General features: G+C 45.4%; 2 protein-coding genes across 2 annotated transcripts; both read right to left on the bottom strand.

The window, feature by feature from the left end:
• Positions 1 to 5565: 5565 nt before the first annotated feature.
• On the bottom strand, positions 5566 to 6495 carry LOC126059420 (olfactory receptor 13A1-like). The gene has a single exon (XM_049855116.1). The coding sequence runs from the start codon at positions 6493 to 6495 to the stop codon at positions 5566 to 5568; it is 930 nt and encodes a 309-aa protein (XP_049711073.1).
• An 8335-nt stretch (positions 6496 to 14830) lies between these two features.
• On the bottom strand, positions 14831 to 15760 carry LOC126059419 (olfactory receptor 13A1-like). Its single transcript, XM_049855115.1, has one exon. The coding sequence runs from the start codon at positions 15758 to 15760 to the stop codon at positions 14831 to 14833; it is 930 nt and encodes a 309-aa protein (XP_049711072.1).
• Between the last annotated feature and the right edge of the window lie 8694 nt (positions 15761 to 24454).

The following is a 24454-nucleotide window of genomic DNA, read 5'->3' as shown; positions in this document are numbered from 1 at the left end:
GGTGCACCTTTCCTGATTTTAAACAACACAGTATCCTTGTTCTGTTCGAAAAACTGCCTCTTGAGCAGTTTTTGTTCCTCATGAGTACAATTAAGTGTTCTGGAATTCCCATTCTTTGCAATGTTATCCATAATTTGTTATGATCCACACAGTCAAATGCCTTTGCATAGTCAATGAAACACAGGTAAACATCCTTCTGGTACTGTCTTCTTTCATCCAGGACCCATCCAACATCAGCAATGATATCCCTTGTTCCACATCCTCTTCTGAATCTGGCCTGAATTTCTGGCAGTTCCCTGTTGATACACAGCTGCAGCCACTTTTGAATGACCTTCACCAAAATTTTGCTTACATGTATTTTTAATGATATTGTTCAATAATTTCCCCATTTGGTTGGATCACCTTTCTTGGGAATTATAAATATGGATCTCATCCAGTCCAATGACCAGGTAGCTGTCTTCCAAATTTCTTGGCATAGATGAGTGAACACTTCCAGTGCTGCATCTGTTTGTTGAAACATCTCAATTGCTATTCTGTCAATTCCTAGAGCCTTGTTTTTCACCAATGCCTTCAGTGCAGCTTGGACTTCTTCCTTCAGTACCATTGGTTCCTAATCCTATGCTACCTCTTGAAATGGTTGAACGTCGACCAATTTTTTTTTTTTTACATACTTACTCTGTGTATTCCTTCCATCTTCTTTTGATGCTTCCTGCATCATTTAATATTTTCCCACAGTGTCACATATTAAAAGCAAATACTCAAAAAGGCAGATCAGTCCTCCAACATCTCCTGCCCTCGCAACCCAGCTTGTTGAAGATTGTCTTACATAGGACCTCCTTTCTCAACCCCCTGTCCCCTTACTCTGCCCTGTATGCTCCTCCTGGGACTTGAACCCTCTGGGGGTTCCCAGAGAGAAGTCTCCTCAATGTACCTTCACACCTTTTCAATTTGACTCACCTCTCAGGCACCTTCTGCACAGCAGACGCACCCTCTTCCTTCTCCCCTTGTCCTGACTCCACCCAACCCACGGTGCTGGGAGCTCCTCCTGTTCTACTTTCCACAAGCTGGGGTTCCTCAAGACACATTCCCACCGGCCTCTGGCGTCCCCAGAACAAGCAGCTGTGTATGTCTAGAGACCCTCCTCAAGTGCACTGGGACACTACTCAGGTGTCTTAAACTGAACGTGCCAACTCAGTGTTGGTGCCTCTGTACACTTCCTCACTGAGGTGTGATTTCAGAGTCATCCTTTTTGCCCCACCCCCACCCCATCACCATGACATGTACAAAAACCTGGAGATGGAAAACCAGAAAGGAAGAACATACTCTGCATTTCTCAAGCTGAAAGAACTGAAGAAAAAATTCAAGCCTCAAGTTGCAATATTGAAGGATTCTATGGGGAAAATATTAAATTTATACTGATGACAGAACCTTGCTTACCAAAAGTGAAGATGACTTGTGGCTCTTACTGATGAAGATCAAAGACCACAGCCTTCAGTATGGATTATACCTCAACATAAAGAAAACAAAAATCCTCACAACTGGACCAATAAGCAGCATTGTGATAAACGGAGAAAAGATTGAAGTTGTCAAGGATTTCATTTTACTTGGATCCACTATCAATACCCATGGAAACAGCAATCAAGAAATCAAAGGATGCACTGGATTGGATAAATCTGCTGCAAAATACCACTTTCAAGTGTTGAAAAGCAAAGATTCACCTTGAAGACTAAGGTGTGTGTCATGGATTGAATTATGCCCCCAAAAAACATGTGGATCAATTTTGTTAGGCCATGATTCCCAGTATGCTGTGTTGTCCTCCATTTTATGATTGTAATTTTAGGTCAAAGAGGATTAGGGTGGGATTGTAACACGACCCTTACTTAGGTCACCTCCCTGATCCAAGGTAAAGGGAGTTTCCCTGGGGTGTGGCCTGAACCACCTTTTATCTCTCAAGAGATAAAAGGAAAGGGAAGCAAGCAGAGAGTTGGGGACCTCATACAACCAATAAAGCAGCACCAGGAGCAGAGCGTGTCCTTTGGACATGGTGTTATCAATTGCCAATCTAACACAAAGGGTTCTTGTCTTTTCCCCAGTAAGAACACACACGAAAGACAAACTTTATCTTCAGCAAGCTTTATTTTGCTTGAGTCAAGCAAAAGCAGTCAGCGGGAATCTAAGCCTCTCCAAAAGACTGACTAGAAAAGGGAAGCAAGGCTGGGGCTTATATGGGTTCTGTGGAGACAATAGAGTAATGAATATTTAGCGGGCTTCTTTCAAGAGGTAGTACTTCTCATAATGGCAATGCATGTTAATTAGGTTGTGAGCACATCTGGAATCCAAGATGGAACCTGCTGATATTCAAAAGAGAGTCCTCTCGGCAGCCCTTGGCATCACTTATTATGGAATATAGTGCAAGCACACTGATCTTTAGCACTACATCACCATCTTCGGGCTAAAGAAGGTTAAACAGCGGTCATACTTTGCTCTTCTGTGCATGTGGGAGCCTGTAAATGGGAAAGGGACTAGAAAAATACTAAGAAGGAGATAGTAATTCATGGGTTGTTTTCAGCCTTATCTCATGTTGACAAGGTGTGGTTCCTGTTTACCCAACTCTTAGATGGTCATCTTTTAACAGCTCTTTTGTTCCGCCAGCAGAGTTAACCCTATCTGTCTCAATGGGATCCCTGCACCTGAAAAGCTCCTTGAGCAGGGGAAGCCTTCCTCCAGAGCTGACAAAAAGTAAAAGCCTTTACCTGGAGGCGACCCCCTGAATTTGGACTTGTAACCTACTAGACTGTGAGAAAATAAATTTCTCTTTGTTAAAGCCATCCACTTGTGGTATTTCTCTGATAGCAGCACTAGATAATTAAGACAGTGCGCCTGACCCAAGCCATGGTGTTTTCAATTGCCTCCTATACATGTGAAAGCTGGTTGATGAATAAGGAACACTGAATAAGAATTGACACCTTTGAATTGTGGTGTCGGAGAAGAATATTGAATATACCATGAGCTGCCAAAAGAACGAACAAATCCGTCTTGGACGAAGTACAACCAGAATTCTCCTTACAAACAAGGATGGCAAGAATAAGTTTCACATATTTTGAACATGTTGTCAGAAGGGATCAGTCCCCAGGGAAGGACATCGTGCTTGGTAAAATAGAGGTTCAGCAAAAAACAGGAAGATCCTCAATGAGATGGATTTACACAGTGGCTGCAACAATGAGCTTAAACATAACAACAATTGTGAGGATGGTGCAGGACTGGGCAATGTTTCGTTCCATAGTACATAGGGTTGCTGTGAGTTGGAGCCGGCTTAATGCCACCTAACAACATCAACTACAAAAGTTTGGTTATCAGGACATGAGGGGAGGGAAGAGTTCAGTTTCTAGGGTGGGAGTCTGAGGTAACAGTGAGCCAACTAGCAGAGACAGAGATGGTGGGAAAGTCTGTTGAGTCTGGAGGGGAGATGAGTTTGAGATGAAAACTGCATCCCTGCACCATTAATGAAATACAGCACTTCCATTGTGAAACGATTTGGAGAAATCTGTAATGACATGTAAATATTCACACAATATTCTTTAAACTGAAAGAAGTAGGTTATAAAATAGTATGTACAATGCAATTCCACATTTACTGAAGTGTGCATAAGTCTGCAAATATATATGCAGACAGAAAAGACTGAAATGCACCAGAATATTAATAATGGTTGTGTCTGGTTCAAACTACAAGTTTTTTCTCTTTTTTTACATATTTATTTTCCAACTTTATTACAATAAAATAGATATTTCCTTTGTAATGAAAAGAAACGTGATGGGTCATCTTAAGGCAATTCCTACAGCACAGAGAGCAACAGAAACCCAGGCAGCAGCTGCCCTCCTCAAGGAGTGAGTGAGATAGAAGTGAGGTCACCTTGGGGACTACCCAGGGGTCCTCCCTGGGTGCTCTGGACATTCCTCAGTGCAGAGTGCCTCCTGATTTTGGAGTTAGAAGAAGGCAACTCTTCACACAGAATTTTAGCCTCAGATTTCACCTCTGAAAACTCCTTCTGTAGCCGCCTCCCCTGGGGTTGGAGCAGAGAAACAGTCAAAGCCAAAAATCTGGAGCTCCAGACCCCAGTGCAGCCACTCAATGGCTACCCATCTCAACAAGGCTCTGTTTACCAGCCAGCATCCTGTGTCCTCTTGTGCAAAACTCAGGTTCCGAGATTGCATTTTGGTTCTGCACAGCCAATTCTTAATGCCTCTGCCCCTCCACCCTCTGGAAATGGTGACAATGCTCTTCATTTTTCTTCAGATTAGGGAAAAATAAAGAGGATTGTCACCATCCCCAGACTAGCCATATCACAAAACATCTCTGCTGGCCTTCCAAAAACCAGGTCTTAAGGTCTTCTTGGTGTGAATCACCAATGCATAGTCCACTCAGTCATCAGCTGATACCAAACAGGTGTCTGCCATGTGCCTGGCGCAGGGATTAGAAGTGGAAAAGATGTCACCCTGGTCCTCAAGGGCTTACAGTATGGGGGGAACAGACAGTTATGTGTCACCACAGTGCAGTGTGGTGAGGACAGCCCTCGTGGAAAGTCCAGGGTGCTGAGGGGACCTGAGGAGGGTGCTGCTGCCACACTCGAAAGTGAGTGAGGGTCCGGGACAGGCAGAGGATGTCTCTGGGTCAGCTGCTTGGTGGATCGAGAGCTCCATTCCCTCAAATGGCCCATTTTGTCTGCTTCCTCCCAGACATACACGCCCACCATGTCCTGCCCCCAACCCTGCACAGTTAACTCTTAAGGAAACTGAAGGTAAGGCATCAAAGAGCCTCCTGGGTGTCCAAATCCTCCCGGCCCAGGACTGACAGGGAAGAGGCTGACTTGATTGTGGGCTGGTGGAGGAGGGAGAAGACAAGAAAGAAGTAATCTCTGAAGACTTTTCACACTACTGCCTGGGGCACCTTTACATCATAGTCTCTGCAACAGCCTTGTCAAAGTGTTACCTTAAACAAGTGTTTAAAAGTAAATAAGTAGATACCACTCTTGGAGAATTTGCTAAGAAGAAGAATCCATCCCCTTAAAAACCCCTGCCTTCCTCCAGTCCCCACAAACCACTGCAGGGCCTAGGACAGGAGGATGGGACAGGTATGGCTGCCCACCAGGACTACAGCAAAGGCCCACTTGAGTATGAGCAGGAAGAGCTGCCACAGAGGGAGGTACTACCCATCTTGCAGCCCCAGGCCTGTGTCTTGAGAGAGAACTGGAATGTGGGCTTCTTGGAGAAGCGGGTGCTCACGAGCTGGAGGAGGTCGTGTCCCTGTTGGGGGAACAGAGAGGGCGGCTAGTGGTAGCTTCTTCAATGTAGTTAGGACTTCATAATTCACAAAGCAGAGTTATCTGCCTCAGGAAACCAAGGGTCTGGGGGAAAGGGACTCCTCAGAGTTTGAGCGTGTGATTGTGTCACACCTCGTCCTGGGTCCTCTTCACCAACTTGTGCTGGTGTGTACCTTGAAAGCAGAATCACAGCAGTGCCTCCTACATTCCGTGCCCCTAAGCCTGGATAAACAGACAGGGACCAGCCATCAGCTGTGAGGGGATATCAGCTGCCTGAGGGCTGCTTTCACCTCTGTGTTCCTCAGAGTGTAGATGAGCGGATTCAATGTGGGTGCCACAGAGGTATAGATTATGGACACCACCTTGTCCCTATCCAGTGAGTAGTTGGAGGCGGGGCGGATGTAGGTGTAGATGACCGTGGAGTAGTACATGGAGACCACCAAGAGGTGGGAGGAGCAGGTGGAGAAGGCACGGCTCTTGCCCAAGGCTGAGTGGACTCGAAGGATGTTGGCCATGATGCAGCCATAAGAAGCCAGGGTCACAGAGAAGTTCCCCACTGCCAGGAACACGTCTGCAGCGAAGGCCATGGCCTCATTGAGGTGGGTGGGGGCACAGGCGAGCTTCAGGAGTGGGGGGATCTCACAGAAGAAGTGCTCAACCACATTGGAGTGACAGAAGGGCAAGTGCACCATAAGGCCCATGTTCACACTGGTGTTGGTAAGGCTGACCGCCCACACAGCCGTGGCCAGCATTGTACATGCCCTGGGCCCCATCAACACTCTGTAGTGCAGCGGCCGGCAGATGGCCACATACCGGTCATAGGCCATGGCAGACAAAAGTAGCAGCTCAGCCCCGAGGGCCCAGGTGAAAAAGAAGAGCTGGGCCAGGCAACCCCCATAAGAGATGGTATCTCCTGGGACTACCAGGCTCTCCAGCACCTTGGGCAGAATCGTGGAGGTGCAGAGAATGTCCACTGCTGCCAGGTTGACCAGGAAGCAGTACATAGGTGTGTGCAGGGTGGGATTGGTGCTGATGGCAACCACAATGAGTAAGTTCCCAGAGAGGGCCACCACGTACAGGATGAGGAAGACAGCAAAGAGCAGCACCTGCAGTCGAGGCACTTTTGAGAACCCCTGGATGAGGAACTCAGTGACCAGTGTGTGGTTCTCCCCAGCCATGAGTGGTGAGAGCCCTGGCTCCTTCAGACGCCGAGCTGCTCAGCCCTTCTGACAGGCACTGTAGAGAAAAGACATGCCCACAGTCTGAACTGCTCTGCAAGGTCAATCTTTCACACTGTGTGCAACCCACTTGAAAACAGAACCTTGGATATTATTTTGGTAATTGCTATGAATTGAATTGTGATCCCCCAAAAGATATTTTGAAGTCCTCACACCTGTACCAGTGAACATGATCTTGTGTGAGGAAGTATGGTTTTTCTGTGCAAACGTTGAGTTAAATTAACCAAATCATACCTGAGTAAGGCAGGCCTTAATCCTAATCCCTTCTGAGTGGCATTTTATAAAAGTGAAGAACAGACATGAAAAGAGTCACACAGGAGGAGGACAGCATGTGAGGATCCACCTACAAGCTGCAAAGGTGTGCAGAGAAATGCCTGGGACTACAGAGGCTGGGAGAGACAAGGAAGGATCTGCCCCTAGAGTGAACAGAGACAGCATAGCCCTGCCCACACTCTAAATTTGGTCTCCCAGCCTCCAAAACTGTGAGACAATAAATTTCTGTTCTTTAAGGCCACCTACTTTGGGAGGAATCCCACTCCCTTTGCCAGTCGAATGAACTAAGATGGCCGCTCACAAGAGTCCTGGATAAGAGCCAGATGCAGACTCTTGGCCAATTTGGACAATCCTCGTTCAGCCTTCGGTGGCACAAGGTGACAGTGACCCAGAGCCCTCAGTCCCTGAGCCCTGCCTCCTTGTCAATGTTATGCAGATGGTTACTGCCCGCTCACATGCTCAGACATGGCTGAGACAAAGCAAAGCAGAGGAAAAACTAACAAATAAAATCAGAAGCAGTGTCCACAATCCCCTTTCCTCCTGCCCAGATAATGGGGTCCAGGCCAGCATGCCAGCAGGCCTGGGGTGTCCTCACATGGCCTCTCTACAGCGCCAGACGTTGGCATCTTGACCCAGAAGTTCAGTGGAGCTGGAGAGGCAAATCCTGTCTTAGGGGGTAGGTGAGATCAGACCCCTTCTGACCCCATAACCTGCTCCTCCCATCATCCTGTGCAGTCCCACCCATGGTAGTGGTCCCAAAATATTAGACACAATCAGCCCACAGTCAAAACACTTCCCTGAGTCGAACAGATTCAAGAGGGGAAACTCAAACAGTATAAACTAGGTTAATGGATGCACCTCCCAGGAATCATACAAGCACAAATTCTCTGGTCTTTATATAAATTATGGGCTTAACGTAGGGTACTGGTCCTCATTTTAAATTATCCACCTTGAATGTATTTCAACAGTTAGATAATGGTCAAAAAAACCCATTGCCATCAAACCGATTTCAACTCATAGCAACCCTACAGCCATTTGAAGAAAAAGGAGGATTTTCATGTATCTTCATAGTGCAGGTCTGATCTCACTGTCCCATCTGCTTCAGGGACAATGTCAGGGGGTGTATGACCTTTGCTGAATATTACGAGGACATCTCCCTATGGACAGTGGCCCATAAATGACAGAGCATGGAAAATGGGATAGGTTTCAACAATGAATCTGTTAAAGTGATAGAGACAGTGAGAGAGACAGAGAGGGGAGAGAGAAATGGGCACAGAGGGAGACAGAGACAGAAACAGTAATCAAGAAAGATAAAGACAGAGAGAGAGAAATACAGAGAGACAGAGAGGGAGAGAAATAGAGACAGAGACTGAGACAGAGATGTTTTACTATATTTTGTCCAAGTTGCACATTTCTTTTTTTTTCTGATCATTAGAGAACTTTCACCCTCAAAATTTATCTCTCAATTTTTGAAAAATGGTAGCTAGAGTGATCTCATGGCTCTTAGTCACAACTAAAATGCAATTATCCACTGTGAAAACATTGTTATTAAAAACACACAAGAACATAAAATCAACATTCATATACACCAGGTGCTTACAAAAGGCCAAAAGCATCTTCCTGGAATTCCTGGTGTCCTGTCAAGAAACATCCAAAGAAAAAACTTCAGAGGATCATCGGCTAGTATGAGAAAATGGAACTGATTCAAAATAAATAAAAGATCAGGTGGGTGTAGGCTGGTATGAGTCAGGACTGTGGGAGGTTTGTGATGAGGGCTAGAGTGGCCCCATATTACCTGAAATAGCTCTGCGGCTACGGCCTCACAGCAGTCCCAGCTGAGGGCCCTGTGGGCACAATTAGGGAAGAGCTTGTGCACCTAATTAGGCAGACCCACCACATCAATCCAGACCTTCCAGAAGAGCTGCCTAGGGTCCCAGGGATGAACCTAATGACCACCAAGTAGGAACTGGTACCATTCTAGGCACCTGTGGTGCTTCCTGGTGCTCTATCTGTGATGTTCAGGGATATCATCAGGAATAGCAGGAGAATCCGTGTCCCACAGTGAGCTGGTCATTGCACTGAGCTGATGAACTAACCACAAACTGACTCATCTGTTCTGTGAGGGCAGGCACAGCCCTTTCTTCTCTGATAGAAACACACAGAATACCTCCCACCCCCAGTCAGCTGGTCATCAGTATAGGGCTCTGTGGACACACCAGGGTCCATCTTCTTAGAGAGGTGTGAGCTTCTGCTGACAGACCCTTGCAGACCTTCCTTTCGCATTTTGGTTCCTCTCCTGCCCTACGCAGCCTCTTGGGATGAGGCTCCTCTCACAGGGCCAGGTGCAGAGGGCCTGGCTGTGCAGTCCAGGCTGTACCACTCTACTTTTTGACTTGTTTTTGTTAGGTGCCATCGAGTCAGTTCTGACTCATAGCTACCCCACGTACATCAGAACTAAATACTGCCTGGTCCTGCGCGATCCTCGCAATCATTGCTATGTTTGAGCCCATTGTTGCAGCTACTGTGTCAATCCATCTCATTGACTATCTTCCTCTTTTTCAATGACCCTCTACTTTACCAAACATAATGCCCGTCTCCAAGGACTGATCCCTCATGATAACATGTCCAAAGTAGGTAAGACGAAGTCTTGTCATCCTTGCTTCTAAGGAATATTCTGGGTATACTTCTTCCAAGATAGATCTGTTTGTTCTTCTGGCAGTCCGACATATATTCAATATTCTTTGCTAACACAATAATTCAAAGACATCAGTTCTTCTTTGATCTTCCTTAGTCATTGTCCAGCTTTCACATGCATATGAGAAAACTGAAAAAGCCATGGATTTGGTCAGGTACACCTCAGTCCTCAAAGTAACATCTTTGCTTTTGAGCATTTCAAACAGGTCTTTTGCAGCAGATTTGCCGAATGTAGTATGTCCTTTGATTTCTTGACTGCTGTTTCGATGGGCATTGATTGTGGATCCAAGTAAAATGAAATCCTTAACAACTTCAATATTTTCTCCATTTATCATGATATTGTTGATTGGTCCAGTTTTGAGAATTTTTGTTTTCTTTATGCTGAGGTGTAATCCATACTGAAGGCTGTACTCTTTAATCTTCATCAGTAAGTGCTCCAAGTCCTCTCACTTTCAGTAAGCAAGATAGTGTCATCTGCATGTTGCTGGTTGTTAATGAGTCTTCCTCCAATCCTGGTGCCACGTTCTTCTTCACAGAGTCCAGTTTCTCAGATTATTCGCTCAGCATACAGATGGAATAAGTGTGGTGAAAGGATACAACCCTGACTTCTTAGTTAGAGGCAGAAGCTGACCTCTGTGATTGCAAAAACATCACACAGACTTTTGGCCCTTTTCTAAGACTCCTACAAAATCACAGTTAGCCTTTAGTCCAGCATCAAAGTTCCCAGAAGAAGAGCATGCACTAATAAATCAATAAACCTTTACTGAGCACTTACTGTATGCCAGACGTTCTGCTTCCTGCTCAGCTTGACTAAGGCAGATAAGGTTCTTGCACTCATAGTGCTTACTTTCTAATGTGGGGAGACATTCACTCATTCAACTAACATTTATTAGGTGCTTATTACAGGCCAGTTAGTGTTCTAGGTGCTAGAATCCAGCTGTGAATCAGACTGACAAAACCTCACACCTTGATGGAGCTTAAAATACAGTAAAATACAAATGAATGCATAAATAAACAAGACAATTTCAGATAGTGATTAATACTCTTAGGGAAATAAACAGAATACTATAATGTGACTCAGTGGAGGAAAACTTTAAGGTAAGGGGACAAAGAAAGCCTTCCTGAGGGCTTTGCACAGTCTGTATTTTGAATGAAGACATGGGCAAGAGGAGTACAGTCACAGGGCAGCAATTTGCTGCTCTCCAGCCTCTTGCTTAACTCTAGGCCATGACTTCCTTTTCCCCCTCTGCTGTAGGGCTCCAGGAACAGCTGGGCCACATTTCTACCTTGGCCCTTCCCAGTTCCCTCTATGTCTCACTAAGCACTCAAGCCAAAGGGTAGGCAAAGATGAAAAGTGGTGTGTGCTGGTCTGAATTCCCTCTGCAATGGGTTGACTTATAGCCAGATTCTCCACAGCAACCTGACTGGTTGATTAGAGGAGCTGGACTTCAGGACTCACTTTTTTACCTCCTTGCAAGCAGCCTGGGGAGTCGCCAGCAGCTCAGGAGCACACATTGATCGCAGAGCATGAATGAGCTCCTTCAGGGCCACAGGACTCCCCAAGTGCACTTGTCGTTGCTGATGAGCACTGCATGTGACACTGCTTCTCCAGCCCATGACCTCTGGAAACACTGGGTCAACATGTAACAAGTGCATCCTTGCTGCAGGACTTCTCAGAACCTAGTCCTCTCCCAGAGCTGAACAGAGAAATCGGCATTTTTCTAAAGTTTTTGGCCACAAACCGCTCCTTTTATTGGATGGTCTCCATCCATTCTGTTTCAAAGACGTCAGTTTAGTCATTGCTTTTCCATCACATGGCAGTGCTAAAGTGGAAGAAATAAAGAAGACGAGGCTCCAGAACCAGTACCAAGAGAGGAAGCAGCCTGCTTTCTGTATTGTCTTCCTCACTCACTTCTACTCAGCGTCTTAAATTCAAGAGCATGGGCATCATCGTCAAAGCAAAGTATTGTATTTTGGTCTCAAAAGCCACAGCCCCCCCCAAAAAAAAAATCCTTCTTATTCCTTAAAGTCTTAAGAATAAGAAAAATATTACAAGTACTATAAGGAAGTGGTTTACCTAACCAGAATATACTTTGCCTGTTGAGCGTCTCTTTCTCACTTTCCAAGCAACCTGAATAGATGATACAGTCATTAGTTATAGCTCATTTATTCATGTATTCAACAATATTTATTGGGTGTCTATTATGTAAATCTATTAGCGATCTAATGGTGAGATAAAATGAACCTGGCCCATACAGTCATATGGTCTAGTGCAACAGAAACACATTAATCAAATAATCATTTGAATTAATGTAATATCTTCAGAACATAATGTAATATGTGCAGACAGAGGAACAAAGACAAGGAGGATGATGGATTTCTTGTTAGAACTGATGCTAGCAAGAAGACAAGGGAGCAACATATTTAAAGTACTGAAAGACAAAAAAAACTGTCATACAATAATTCTATACCCGGCAAAACTATCTTTCAAAAATGAACATGAAATAATCACAGTAAGTATAAACACTCTAAGAGGCAGAGATTTTCAGACTGTATTAAAAAGGAAGACTTATACAATATGCACACAGAATAATTACCGTAAAATTTGTCTCAACAAATTTAAAAGGATTCAAGCCATACAAAATATGTTCTCTAACTACAATAGAATTAAATTAAAAATCAACAACAGAAATAACTGGAAAATACCCAAATATTTAACAACTAAATAGCATATTTCTAAATAACACAATGGATTAAATAAGAAATTAAAAGAGAAATTAGTACTGTGAATTTAATGAGAATGAAAATATAGCATAATTTGTGGGATGCAGCTAAAGCAGTACTTAAGGGGAATTTTATAGCACTATAACCCTATTCTGGAAACCCCAGTGGCATAGTGGTTAAATGCTATGGCTGCTAACCAAAGGGTCAGCAGTTCAAATCTGCCAGGCGCTCCTTGGAAATTCTACGGGGCAGTTCTACTCTGTCCTACAGGGTTGCTATGAGTCAGAATCAACTCGATGGCACTGGGTTTGGTTTTTTGTTTTTATATCCCTATTCTAGAGGCCAGATCATGAAGAGTTTCTAGCTTCATACCATTAGCAATAAGAAGCTACTCAAGAGCTCTAAGCAGAGGAATGGCTCTGTTAGATTTTAATATTTAAAATATCTAACATCAAATATTGTTGCACACGTGGAGCAACTAGAACTCTCATTCATTGCTGGTAGGGGCGTACAAAGGTATAAGCACTTTAGAAAAAAGACTGGCAGTTTCTTATAAAACTAAACATACACCTATCTTATGATTCATCAATTCTACTCCTAGTTATTTACCAAGACAAATAAAACCATGGCTGCAAAAGGACCTGCACACAAATGTTTACAGCAGCTTTATTCACAATAGTCAAAAGTTAGGAACAACACAATGCCCATCAACAGATAGATTCATAAGCAAAATGTGTTACAGTCATACAGTGAAGTATTAATCAAAAATGAAAAGGAACAAACTACTGATACGTGCAACATGAGTGCATTGCAAAAGTATTACACTAAGTGAAATAAGAGAAGCCAGACATAAAAGAATACATAATTATATGATTCCATTTATATGATCGTCTAGAATATGCAAAACTGATCTCTGGTGGAAAATATCAGAACAGAACAGTGATGCCCTTAGGAGGTGAGGTGGGGGTTGACTGGGAGGGGGCAGGAGGGAAGCTTATGGGGTGATGGTCATTTTCTGTGTCTTGACAGAGGTTTGGGTTACAAAACAGCTGTATGCATTTGTCAAAAACCAGCAAATGTACCTCCTATTTATGCATTTCCTTGTTTAAAAACTTTACCTCAAAAGAAAAAAAAACTGTTAATAAATGTTGAACTCTATTTAATGATATGCATTCTGATGTATTTATGAAGTGTACTGATCTTTGGAACTTGCTTTGAAATACATAAAAAATAAGATGGTAGGTGGATGAATAGGTGAGTAATAAAACAATGGTAATGTCAAATTAATGGAAACATGGAGATAATGGGTACATGGGTGTTCACTGTAAAATTCCTTATCTTTATGTATGTTTAAACCTTGCATAATGAAATGTGAAAATATAAATCTGGACACAGGATATAGAACCAACCTTGGTCAATCAAGAACAGATGTAGGAAGACCAGGTAGAAGGTGCCACATCACCCAATAGGAACACTATGGCATCTGGGGTAGGCGTTAGAGAAGAGAGAAGCATTGGATGTGAAGATGTTTAGGTTTAGTAATAAGATTTGGAGATGGTTTGGATACAGAGGCTAGGAAAGAGTACCAAGAATTTTTCAGTAATTTTGACTCCTGCAGCTGGAGGGTGTTGAGGAGAGCTGAAAATCCTGCATTTAGACCTGCTAAACAAGATCCTGGAAGATTTCCATGGAACTATGCTAGATGGGCAGTTATATCATGGGTCTGAGGCTCAGAGGTGAGGTTTGCAATGTCACTATAAATTTGGATATCACTGGCAAATATTAATAATAAATGCAGCTGGGGCACAGATGAAATTACCGAGAGAAGAGGGTTGGGCTGAGGCAATCAAGAACACTAACAAACAGAAGCTAGAAGCAGAGAGTAAGACAAGTGATAATAGTGGAAAGGAGACTGAGGAACTGAACCCATAAAAATAATGTTGAAGAAGCTTTCTAAAATTAAAGACAAAAGAGAACACTTTCCTGCTGTGGCAAATCTTCCTGGTAAAGAATGATGACACCTTTTTTGAAACAAAAAAAGAAATAGAAATACACTTCCTTTCTTCGGGTACTTAGAGTAGAGACCATGTTGCACATGTCTCATCCCCTCTGCCACTCCAGGGCCTGGAGACTTGCAGACGTGGTGAGGAGCCACCACACCTGGGTTTCCCAACTGCACACCAAGGGAGTTGGGTCAGAGAACCAGGGTCTGGGTGAGGGTCTCCACAGCAGGATATTGAGATGCCCCCACATTGGAACACACCAAGTGATGTGCTCAGGGGGACTCATGCCCAAACCTGGTCCCCTACCCTGAAAGAAGTGACATCGGCACCTCCCACATAAAGCCTTGTTGCTGGGTGCCAGCAACCCTGGATTCTGGCAACCCTGGCCGTGCCTTCAGAGTCAGGATTTGCTGATGTTCCAAGAAGCACACTGGGCAGCCCTCATGGGGAAGTCTCCATATTTGTAAATCTATCGCCTTAATTACCTTCTTGTCCCTTGCCTCTTGCACCTGATTCTCAAAGTCATATTTTGAAATTAATAGAACTAACACCAGGAGAATTTGCCTGGCTGCTCCTTTTCCTTACCAGGAGGAAGGGGCCAACTTTCGGAAGGCGGCTTTCACATCCTTGTTCCTCAGCGTGTAGATGAGCAGGTTCAGGGCAGGGCTGACCACTGTGTACAGCACAGCAACCACCTTGCTCTTCTCCATGGAGGTGCCGGATCCCGGGAGTATGTAGGTATAGGTGATGGTGGAGTAGTACAAAGTGACCACCAGGAGGTTAGACGAGCAGGTAGAGAAGGCACGGCGCTTGCCCTCAGCTGAGCGTTTGTGAAGGACGCTAGCCACGATGCAACTGTAGGAGGCCAACGTGAGCAGGAAGTTAACCATGCCAAAGCAGACAGCAGCAATGATGATCATGACTTTGTTGAGGGCGGCAGGGCTACAGGATAGCAGCAACAGCATGGGGATCTCACACAGGAAGTCCCAAATATGGTTGGGGCCACAGAAGGTCAGCTGTGCCATGAGGCCCATGTGCACGGATGCGTTGATCACACTGACTGTCCAAACAGCTGAGGCCAGTAGTGCGCACAGCGGCCGGCTCATGATGGTACTGTAGCACAGTGGCCAGCAGATGGCCACATAGCAGTCAAAAGCCATGGCTGTGAGCAGCAGCAACTCGGCCCCCAGGAACCAGGTCAGGAAGAAGAGCTGGGCCAGGCAGCCCCCACAGGAGATGATGTCCACCCAGACCACCAGGCTCTCCAGCAGCTTTAGGAGAATCATGGACGTGCAGACAATGTCCAAAATGGCCAACTTGGCGAGGAAGAAGTACATGGGAGCGTGCAGGCCTGGGCTCAGGCTGATGGCTGCAACAATGAGGCTCTTTCCTGCAAGGGCTGTCAGGTAAAGGAGGAGGAAAAGGGCAATGAGCAGGCCCCAGAGCCAGAGGTCTTCGGAGAAGCCTTCCAAGACAAACTCTGCTACAGCCGTGTGGTTGCCTGCTGCCATTTGGATGAGCCTATTGGGGTCCCTGAGCAGAAGGGGGCACAAGACAGTGAGTGATGTGGTCTTTGGCCATGGCCCTGTTCGCACCCCACCAGAGCTTGTTGGCAGCTTCGCCAAGAAAGCACTCAACTAATTAATGTGTCCCTTTTCTCATCCTAGGGGCAGGTGGGGAATTAGCTCGTCACCCTGGACCCTCCCAAGTGGCCCCTCCTGGCCCTGAAGATACCCTTCCCCCTCAGCTTTCCTCCCTTTGTGGCCAGGCCAGCATCACACTGGTCTCAGCCTGCCCTTTGATGCCCAGGACTCACCACCGGCTGACCCAGGCACCAAGCTGGCTGCCAGGACTCTGAGTCCCAGGAGGAAAAGCCTGGCATGCAGCTGGGGCGCCAGGGCTCCACTCTCCTGGCAGATGCAGCCTCGGGTCGTTGAGGAGGCGGCTGCAGATTCACTTGCGCAGGCTCTTTAGTCTCAAGCGTTACTACCCGGCCAGCACTGCCCTCTTCATGCTGCTCCCCAAAAAAGGGCATAGCCCCATGAGGGGACAGCAGTTGGAGCACCCCCAACTTGTACTGGGGCAGCTGATCTCTCTGGCAGGAGCCCTGACGCTGTTCTAACCCCATCCTGTTTCTCCTGGCCTGGTGGGAGGTTCAGTCTCCCTGAGGGCTGCGCTGAGCCCATTCTTTCAGCGAGCGCCAGGCTGTGGAGGGCTGGGGGCAGCAGGGATGGGCACATGCCAAGCCTCAGCACAGCTCCCACTGATACAAGGGCCTCAGGACCTCTGACCCAGGTCTCTGGGTGGGACCCCACTTAAGGGAGCAGCCAGATCCACCAGCACTGAGTGTCCCTTCCCTGGGGCATTGCAAACCCTAGTGGGGTTAGGAGAGTCCAAGATCCTGCTCTGCGTGCTTAAGGGGTGGGCTGAGGGCTTCCCAAGGCACAGTGTCCACCACGTGTGCATGTTTTTGAATAGAAACAAATCTCTTCCACAGTGTAATACCCACAGGAGACTGCAGATGCACAGGAACATGTAATCAGCCCTAGTCACCTGTTCGGTGGAGCGCAAGGGTGGGAAAGCTCTGAGTTTTCTGACTGCTGGTTGATTAATTTTCTCTCCCTTCTCTGTGCTGTGGAAGAGCAGGAACAGCACAGCCCTCAGGGAGACTGAACATTCTGTCCACAGAACGAGAGAGTCGAGAGCAGCAGGATGGACCTCACCCAGGGGGCTCTGCCTCTAAGGGTCCCTGCCAGGCGCTACCCAGTGGCCACTGAAACCCTCCAAGTGCAGGCAATACCTGCACGCCTTTCTCTGGCCTCAGCCCCTAAAGACTGAGGTCACCCTGCCTGCAGGACCTCCAGCACCAGATTCACAGAAACCTTGGCTGCGGGTCCCTGCTGAATCAGCGACTTCCCACTCACTTTAGAGACGGCGACCTACTTTGGAGGTAAGACATCGTGCGTAGTTCCCCTCTTACCTGTAGGTCAACTGCACTGATCAGTCAGGACACTGAGCAGATGTGTGGCAGGCTCTGGCACTTTACAGTTCCAAACTGAAATAGCAAAAGACATAAGCAAAGCAATTTTAGGTGCATTTTTTCCCCCTAACATATAAAATAGGTCAGGGCAAAAACATGTCTGTCTTTTCAGAAATATTAAAAGCAAAATTAGGACCGACAGTTCAAAAGGCCAGGGGTAGACAGACAGAATCTATCCACTATTAATGTGAGGGACACATTCCAATCGTTTTCTGTCTGAACATGACACCACTTTTCATGGAAGATAAATGACATCTTACTCTGGTGGTGAAGGTGAGATGTGACCTGTGTGTAAAGCCCCGTGTTTTGCTGCTCAGCAGATCTTTTGTTTGCTATTGACCTTTAACTGGCAGCCACCCCCTTGGGTGTTTGCTTTGTCTAGGGAGCAGCTAGGAGCAGCCCTCCTAAGCAATTACCCCATCTGAAGGTAGGGTGGCCCCACAGGGCACCGTCCCAGGCTGACTGGGCTCAATGGGCCTCTGCACCTCAAGTGGCTGGGGACAGGGCTCCCAGGCCTGTCACTGCCCCCAGGGTGGATGGGTCTTCACACCCCATGGGCCAGGCCTGGTGGCTGAGCTGATAGATCCCTGCGTGGCAAGTCCTTGCCACAATGACTGAGACAAGAGCCTGTATACAACCAACCCCTGTGGTAAAGATGCGTTTCTGTTTAAACTGACTTAAGTTTTTAGAGCAGCCTTAGTGTTGTTTTTAGATTTAGGGCAAAATTAATGGTACAGAGACCTCCCATACGCTCCCCACTCAGGTTCCCCTGTTGTTAAGATCTCACAGCAGGGTGGTACCTTTGTCACAATTAATGGACCAATATTGATTGATACATGATTATTAACGGAAGTCTACACTTTATCCAGATTTCCCTAATGTCCTTTTAGTCATCGTGTCTCCTCAAGTTCCTCTTGGCTGTGACATTTTCTCAGACTTTCCTTGCTTTTGATGACCTTGACGGTTTTGAGGAGAACTGGCCAGGTTTTTTGTACAATGTGCCTATATTGGGATTCGTGTGATGTTTTTCTCATGATGAAACTATGGGTTTGGGGAAGAAGACCAGAGAGGTAAACTGTCCTTCTCATCACATCATATCAAAGGTATAATCAACCTTGTATCACTTGACTTCAATTCTATCAATAAACACATATTTTAAGCTCTAATCTGTGATTAAATATTCCAGGTGATAGAATTGCAATAGAATTCCAGCAACTCAAGAATTTAAACAGTTCCGTTAATTTTTAGATGACACATAACCTTCAGCTATATCTGCTTTTCCTAGGTAAACACACTATTTTTCTAAAAAGATGATGTTGATTCATAAAAATAATCAGTGAACAAGGGTCCCTGCCATACAATTTCATGGCCCACAACAAGTGTCTTAGTTATATAGTGCTGCTATAACAGGAATACCACAAGTGGATGGCTTTAACAAACAAATTTATTCTCTCACAGTCAAGGAGGCTAGAAGTCCAAATTCTGGCCACCAGCTCCAGGGGAAGACTTTCTCTCTCTATTGGTTCTGGTGGAAGGTCTTTGTCATCAATCTTCCCCTGGTCTAGGAGTTTTTCAGCGCAGGCTCCCTGCATCCAAATGACGCATTCAGCTCCCAGAACATCTTTCTTGGTGGCATGAAGTCTCTCTCCTCTCTGCTCAATTCTCTCTTTTATATCTCAAAAAAGATTGACTCAAAATACAACCTAATCCTGTAGATTGTGTCCTGTTTCATTAACATAACTGCCTCTAATCCTGCCTCATTAATACAACAAATAAAACAAAACCCATTGTGTTGGGTTTCCAAAGAGCAGCTGGTAGATTTGAACTGCCGACCTTTTCATTAGCAACCGAGCTCTTAAGCACTGTACCACCAGGATTTACAACACATAGGATAATTGTATCAGATTACATAGTGCAGAACAACTGTATCATACTGGGAATCATGGCCTAGCCAAGTTGACACATATTTTGGGGGGAGGCACAATTCAATCCATAACAACAAGTAACCACAGTTTATACAGATAAGCCTCCATATCCCTACTAACTGGTTGATAACATTTTTGCTGAACACCTACCACATGCACAGAATAGTCTGAGGGCTGCAGACAGTGGACCAGTCTCTTTCCTTGGAGATTCAGGTCACAAGGAGCGGGCAGTCCAGGGGGCAGGTGTAGTGCGATGTCGACTTAGCCCGATCTGGTTAAGGCTCTCTCTGTGCAGACCCTGGACTCCACCTGCAGAGATACTAAGAGCAAAGTGAACTTTGTTCCAGGAGGGAGATATCTCACAATGACGGTAAAAGGCAGGGAAGCAGCCTTGGAGAGGATTGTTTACAAGGGGGTGCAGAAGATGGCCCTTCTCTCCTCTGCAGGAAGCACTGAGGTTGCAGCAGATTCAGGGCACAGCCCCTGGGTGCCCTGAAGCAGTGGGCTGGACTTGGACAGCCTCCAGGTGAGGGAGTACCAGCTGTGTTTGAGAGCATGCAGAAGGGAAGACACTGAGTGTGCTGCTGGGATCACAGGAGTGGGAACCAGGGGCAGGGACTTGAGTGAGGGTCACACTCAGTGGGGAAAAAGAGAGGGAGGCAGTGGGGACTCCACCCTGGGCATTACCACTTCAGGATTGTTGTCTGCCCCCACAACCTGTAGGCCCCCAACTGGAGCCTCTGAGGTGTGATGACCAAGAAAACAGGGGAGGCCAGAGGAAAGTGGGGATTGGTTCAAACTTTGTCTCTACTGCAGAAGTAAATGCAGAGCTGTCCCCCACCTTGCTCTCAGACCAAAAGGAAGAGACCTGAGAGGCAGCTATGAGAGAGGTTCTCAGCAAGGCATGTGGGTGGACTCCAGCAAGGCCAGGGCACTACAGACCAGAGAGGCACCTCCGTGATACCCCAGAGAAGAGGGGGGCTCCACACAGCCAGGAATTTGCAGAATTATAGAAAAATAAAAGCAGCTCTGTCATCACGTTCCTCCCCAGTCTGTGGCCCAGGCTCAGGTGCAGGTAAGCCCATAGAGCAGCAGTGATTCTCAGAGGATACAGCTCCGTGCACAGCCCAGAATCTGGGGAGGTGGTGAGCAGTGCAGGTCACCAATCACACCTCTGAGACCTTGACTCACAAGACCCAGGATGGAGACTAAAGGATGCAGTGAACACAAGCCCTTCAACTCCAAGAAACCCCGCTGACAACGTCCTCCTGGCAACAGGTGTTGGAGACAAAGCCCACCTGGTGGCAGGCATTGGATAGCTTCATCAATCAATAGCATCTGGCCCATTTCCATTCAAAGGAGGAACCTTGTCTTGGACTCTGGGACCTGCCTCCCTGGAGCCTTCTCTTCCCCGTCCTACAGTCCCTGGACCCTTTTAACCCCTCCCTACATTCTACTCCTACTTATAAATATTAATCAGTGTCAAGAAAGACATTAAACCAGTTTGAAGCTTTTGTTTTACTTCATTTATGGCACCCTATGGAGAATTATGAGTTCAAAGAAACTTAAAAAGGAAAAGTTGTTATTGAGTTGACTCCGACTCATGATGACCTCATTCATGAGTGTCAGAGCAGAACTGTACTTCATAAGGTTTTCAATGGCTGAGTTTTTGGACTTAGATTGTCAAGCCTTTCTTCTGAGGTGCCTCTGGGTGGACTTGAATTTCCAACCTTTGTTAGCATTTGCACTACCTAGGGACTCCCAAAGAAACTTAGAAACAACTAATTGAACCCTTGCATATCATCCACTTGTTCTGCATTTTCTCAGCTACTTTGGGCCTATTAATTATGTCCACTCAACAAGTACCTGTGGTGTACCTACTGTGTCCCACACAGACTGCTAGTCCCTGGGATACAACAGTGAAGACACAGGCAAGCCTTGCATTCTAACAGGAAGATGGCCTTAGGTATCTAGTTACAATCAACATGGTTCTGTCACCTATGGTGGCATCTACCACATGTGGGATCTTCACACACGTCGTCACACTTATCTCTATCTACACGGTTGGGAAGTGGCACTGCCATCATTCTCATCTAGTTTTGACTTCAGAACCCATGGTTTTATCACTAAGCTAGATTGCTGTCAAAATCCTATGACACTAAGGGAGAAATAGACAATTTAACAATGATAGTTGGAGGCTTTGATATACCACTGTCAATAAAGGATAGAGAAACTAGACAGAAAATCAACAAGGACAAAGAAGACAAACAACCCTATAAACCAGCTAGCCTAACAGGCATCAGTAGAACACTTCACCCAACAACAGTGCAACATACATTCTTTTCAGGTGCACATGGAACATTCTCCAGGGTTAATCACATCCTAGGCAAAAAAAAAAAAAAAAAAACTTCAATAAATTTAAAAGTGTTGAAATAATACAAAATATATTCTACAACCACAGTGAAATGGACTTAGAAATTAATAACAGGAATAAATTTGGGAAACTTATTTGTGGAAATAAAACAACAGACTCCTAAACACCAATGGGTCAAAGAAGAAATCAAAAGGGAAACTAAAAAATACTTTCTAGTGAATGAGAATAAAAATACAACATACCAAATATATTGATTTGCTCAGCACACAAATTGAATAAGTATGGTGAAAGGATACAACCCTGATGCATATGTTTTCTGAATTTAAACTGTGCAGCACCCCCTTGCTCTGTTCAAACAACTGCCTCTTGACCTATGTACATGTTCCTTATTAGCACAATTAAGGCAATGTTATTTATCCATAATCTGTTATGATCCACACTATGGAATGCCTTTGTATAGTCAATAAAACACAAGCAAATATCTTTCTAATATTCCTTACTTTCACCCAGGATCCATCTGATATCAGCAACGATATCCCTGGTTACATGTCCTCTTCTGAAATCGGGTTGAACTTCTGGCAATTCTCTGTTGATGTACTGCTGCAGCCACTTTTGAACGATCTTCAGCAAAATTTTACTTACCTGTGATATTATATGAATGATATTGTTGGATAATTTCCACATTCTGTTAATCACCTTTCTTTGGAATAGGCATAAATATGGATTGCTTCCAGTCGGTTGACCAGGTAGCTGTCTTCCAAATTTCTTGGATTAGATGAGAGAGCACTTCCAGTGCTGCATTCATTTGTTGAAACATCTCAGTTGGTATTCTGTCAATACCTGGAGCCTTGTTTTTCACCAATGCCTTCAGTGCGGCTTGGACCTCTTCCTTCAGCACCATTGGTTACTAATCATATGCTACTTCCTGAAATGGTTGAACAATGACCAGTTCTTTTTGGTATAGTGACTCTGTGTATTCCTTCTATCTTCTTTTGATGTTTCCTGCATCATTTAATATTTTCCATATAGAATACTTCAATATTGCAACTTGAAGCTTGAATTTTTTCTTCAGTTCTTTCAGCTTGAGAAATATCAAGCGTGTTCTCCCCTTTTGGTTTTCTAACTCCAGGTCTTTGCACATGTCATTATACTTTACTTGGTCTTCTCAATCTGCCTTTTGAAATCTTCTGTTCAGCATTTTTACTACATCATTTCATCCATTTGCTTTAGCTACTCAACATTCAAGAACAAGTTTCAGAGTCTCTTCTGACATCCATTTATGTCTTTTCTTTCTTTCCTGTCTTTTTAACGACCTCTTGCTTTCTTCATGAATGATATCCTTGATGTCATTCTACAAATCGTCTGGTCTTTGGTCATTAGTGTTCTATGCATCAAATCTATTCTTGAGATGGTTTCTAAATTCAGGTGGGATATACTCAAGGTCGTATTTTGGCTCTCGTGAACACATTCTAATTTTCTTCAGCTTCAAGTTAAACTTGAATATGAGCAACTGATTGTGTGTTCCACAGTCAGCCCATGCCCTTATTCTGATGATACTGAGCTTTTCCATTGTCTCTTTGCATAGATGTACTCAATTTGATCCTGTGTGTTCCATCTGGCAAGATCCACGTATATAGCAGCAATTTGTGTTGTTGAAAAAAGGTGTTTGTAATGAAGAAATTGCTGGTCTTGCAAAATTCTGTCATGCAATCTCCAGCGTCATTTCAATCACCAAGGCCATATTTTCCAATGACCTATCCTTCTTTCTTTTCAGCTTTTGCATTTCAATCACCAGTAATTATCAATGCATCCTGATTATATATTCAATCAATTTCAGACTGCAAAAGTTGGTAAAAATCTTCAGAGAGGTAGGGAATGACCTTGACTCCCAGCACTGTGAGGTCAGGGCGCCAGGACCCTGTGGCAGGACCCAAGGTGGGGAGGGGTATGCCCCCCCACGTGCCACATCCTCCTTATTTACCCTCAGTGGGGGTTTGTCCACCTTCTTCTTCACTGAGAAGAAAGCCCCAGAAATGCCCCCATTCTGCTTCACACTCAGCCTAACCTCATTGAGAGCCTGGGCACTCAGGGCATTTCCCCCTGGGTTTGTAGGACTGTTTCCACCAGATGTAGGGTGCTGAGTGCTGACCCTGTAAAACCAAGGGCGTGCTGACCTGGAGCATCTACACAGGCTCCCCATCAAGAAAGGAGAGTGCTGGGAGGCAGAGCCAAGATGGCGAAACAGACAGATGCTTCTGGCGAGCCCTCTTTACAACAAAGACCCAAAAACTCAAGTGAAACGAGTATATTTCTGACAAGCTGGGAGCCCTCAGCTTCAGAGGTAAGCTTAGAAAATGAACTGAGAGGCAAGGGGAAGAAGAGACCGTTCAGAAGCCGAGAGGAGTTATTGGACCTGAATCACGGGGAGCCCACAGGCACCATTTCCGGAATGGTGGCAGCAGGCTGGTGCTAGCGTTCAGGCGCAGTTTCTTCAGGGAGAAGCAGCCAGCCACACAGCATACTCACACCTCCAGAACCAGAGAAGAACGAAGCTCTCGGCAAAAGCTAACTACTTGTGTATATTTTACCATGTCCTCCGACTCCCAAGCAGGCTTCAGTGGCTGAATTCCCTGGGCCTGAGATAGGCCCAACTGAGCACCTAGAGCCATCCTCCCAGCCTTGGGGAAGAAAAAAATTTTCAATTAGGGGGAAAGATACTTTTCTAGCTCCACTAATGGGGGGAGTTCAGGACAGAAGCGGCTCCTATTCAGGCATAAACCGTGTGTGGACTTTGAGCACCTTTCCCTTCTGCATGTACCTGTGTGGGCCTATTTGGGGAGAGTACGCCCTTGTTAGCAGACTCCAA

This window comes from Elephas maximus, chromosome 16, assembly GCF_024166365.1.
Source record: "Elephas maximus indicus isolate mEleMax1 chromosome 16, mEleMax1 primary haplotype, whole genome shotgun sequence".
Classification (NCBI taxonomy): Eukaryota; Metazoa; Chordata; class Mammalia; order Proboscidea; family Elephantidae; genus Elephas; species Elephas maximus.
This window is presented reverse-complemented; position numbering and strand designations above follow the sequence as displayed.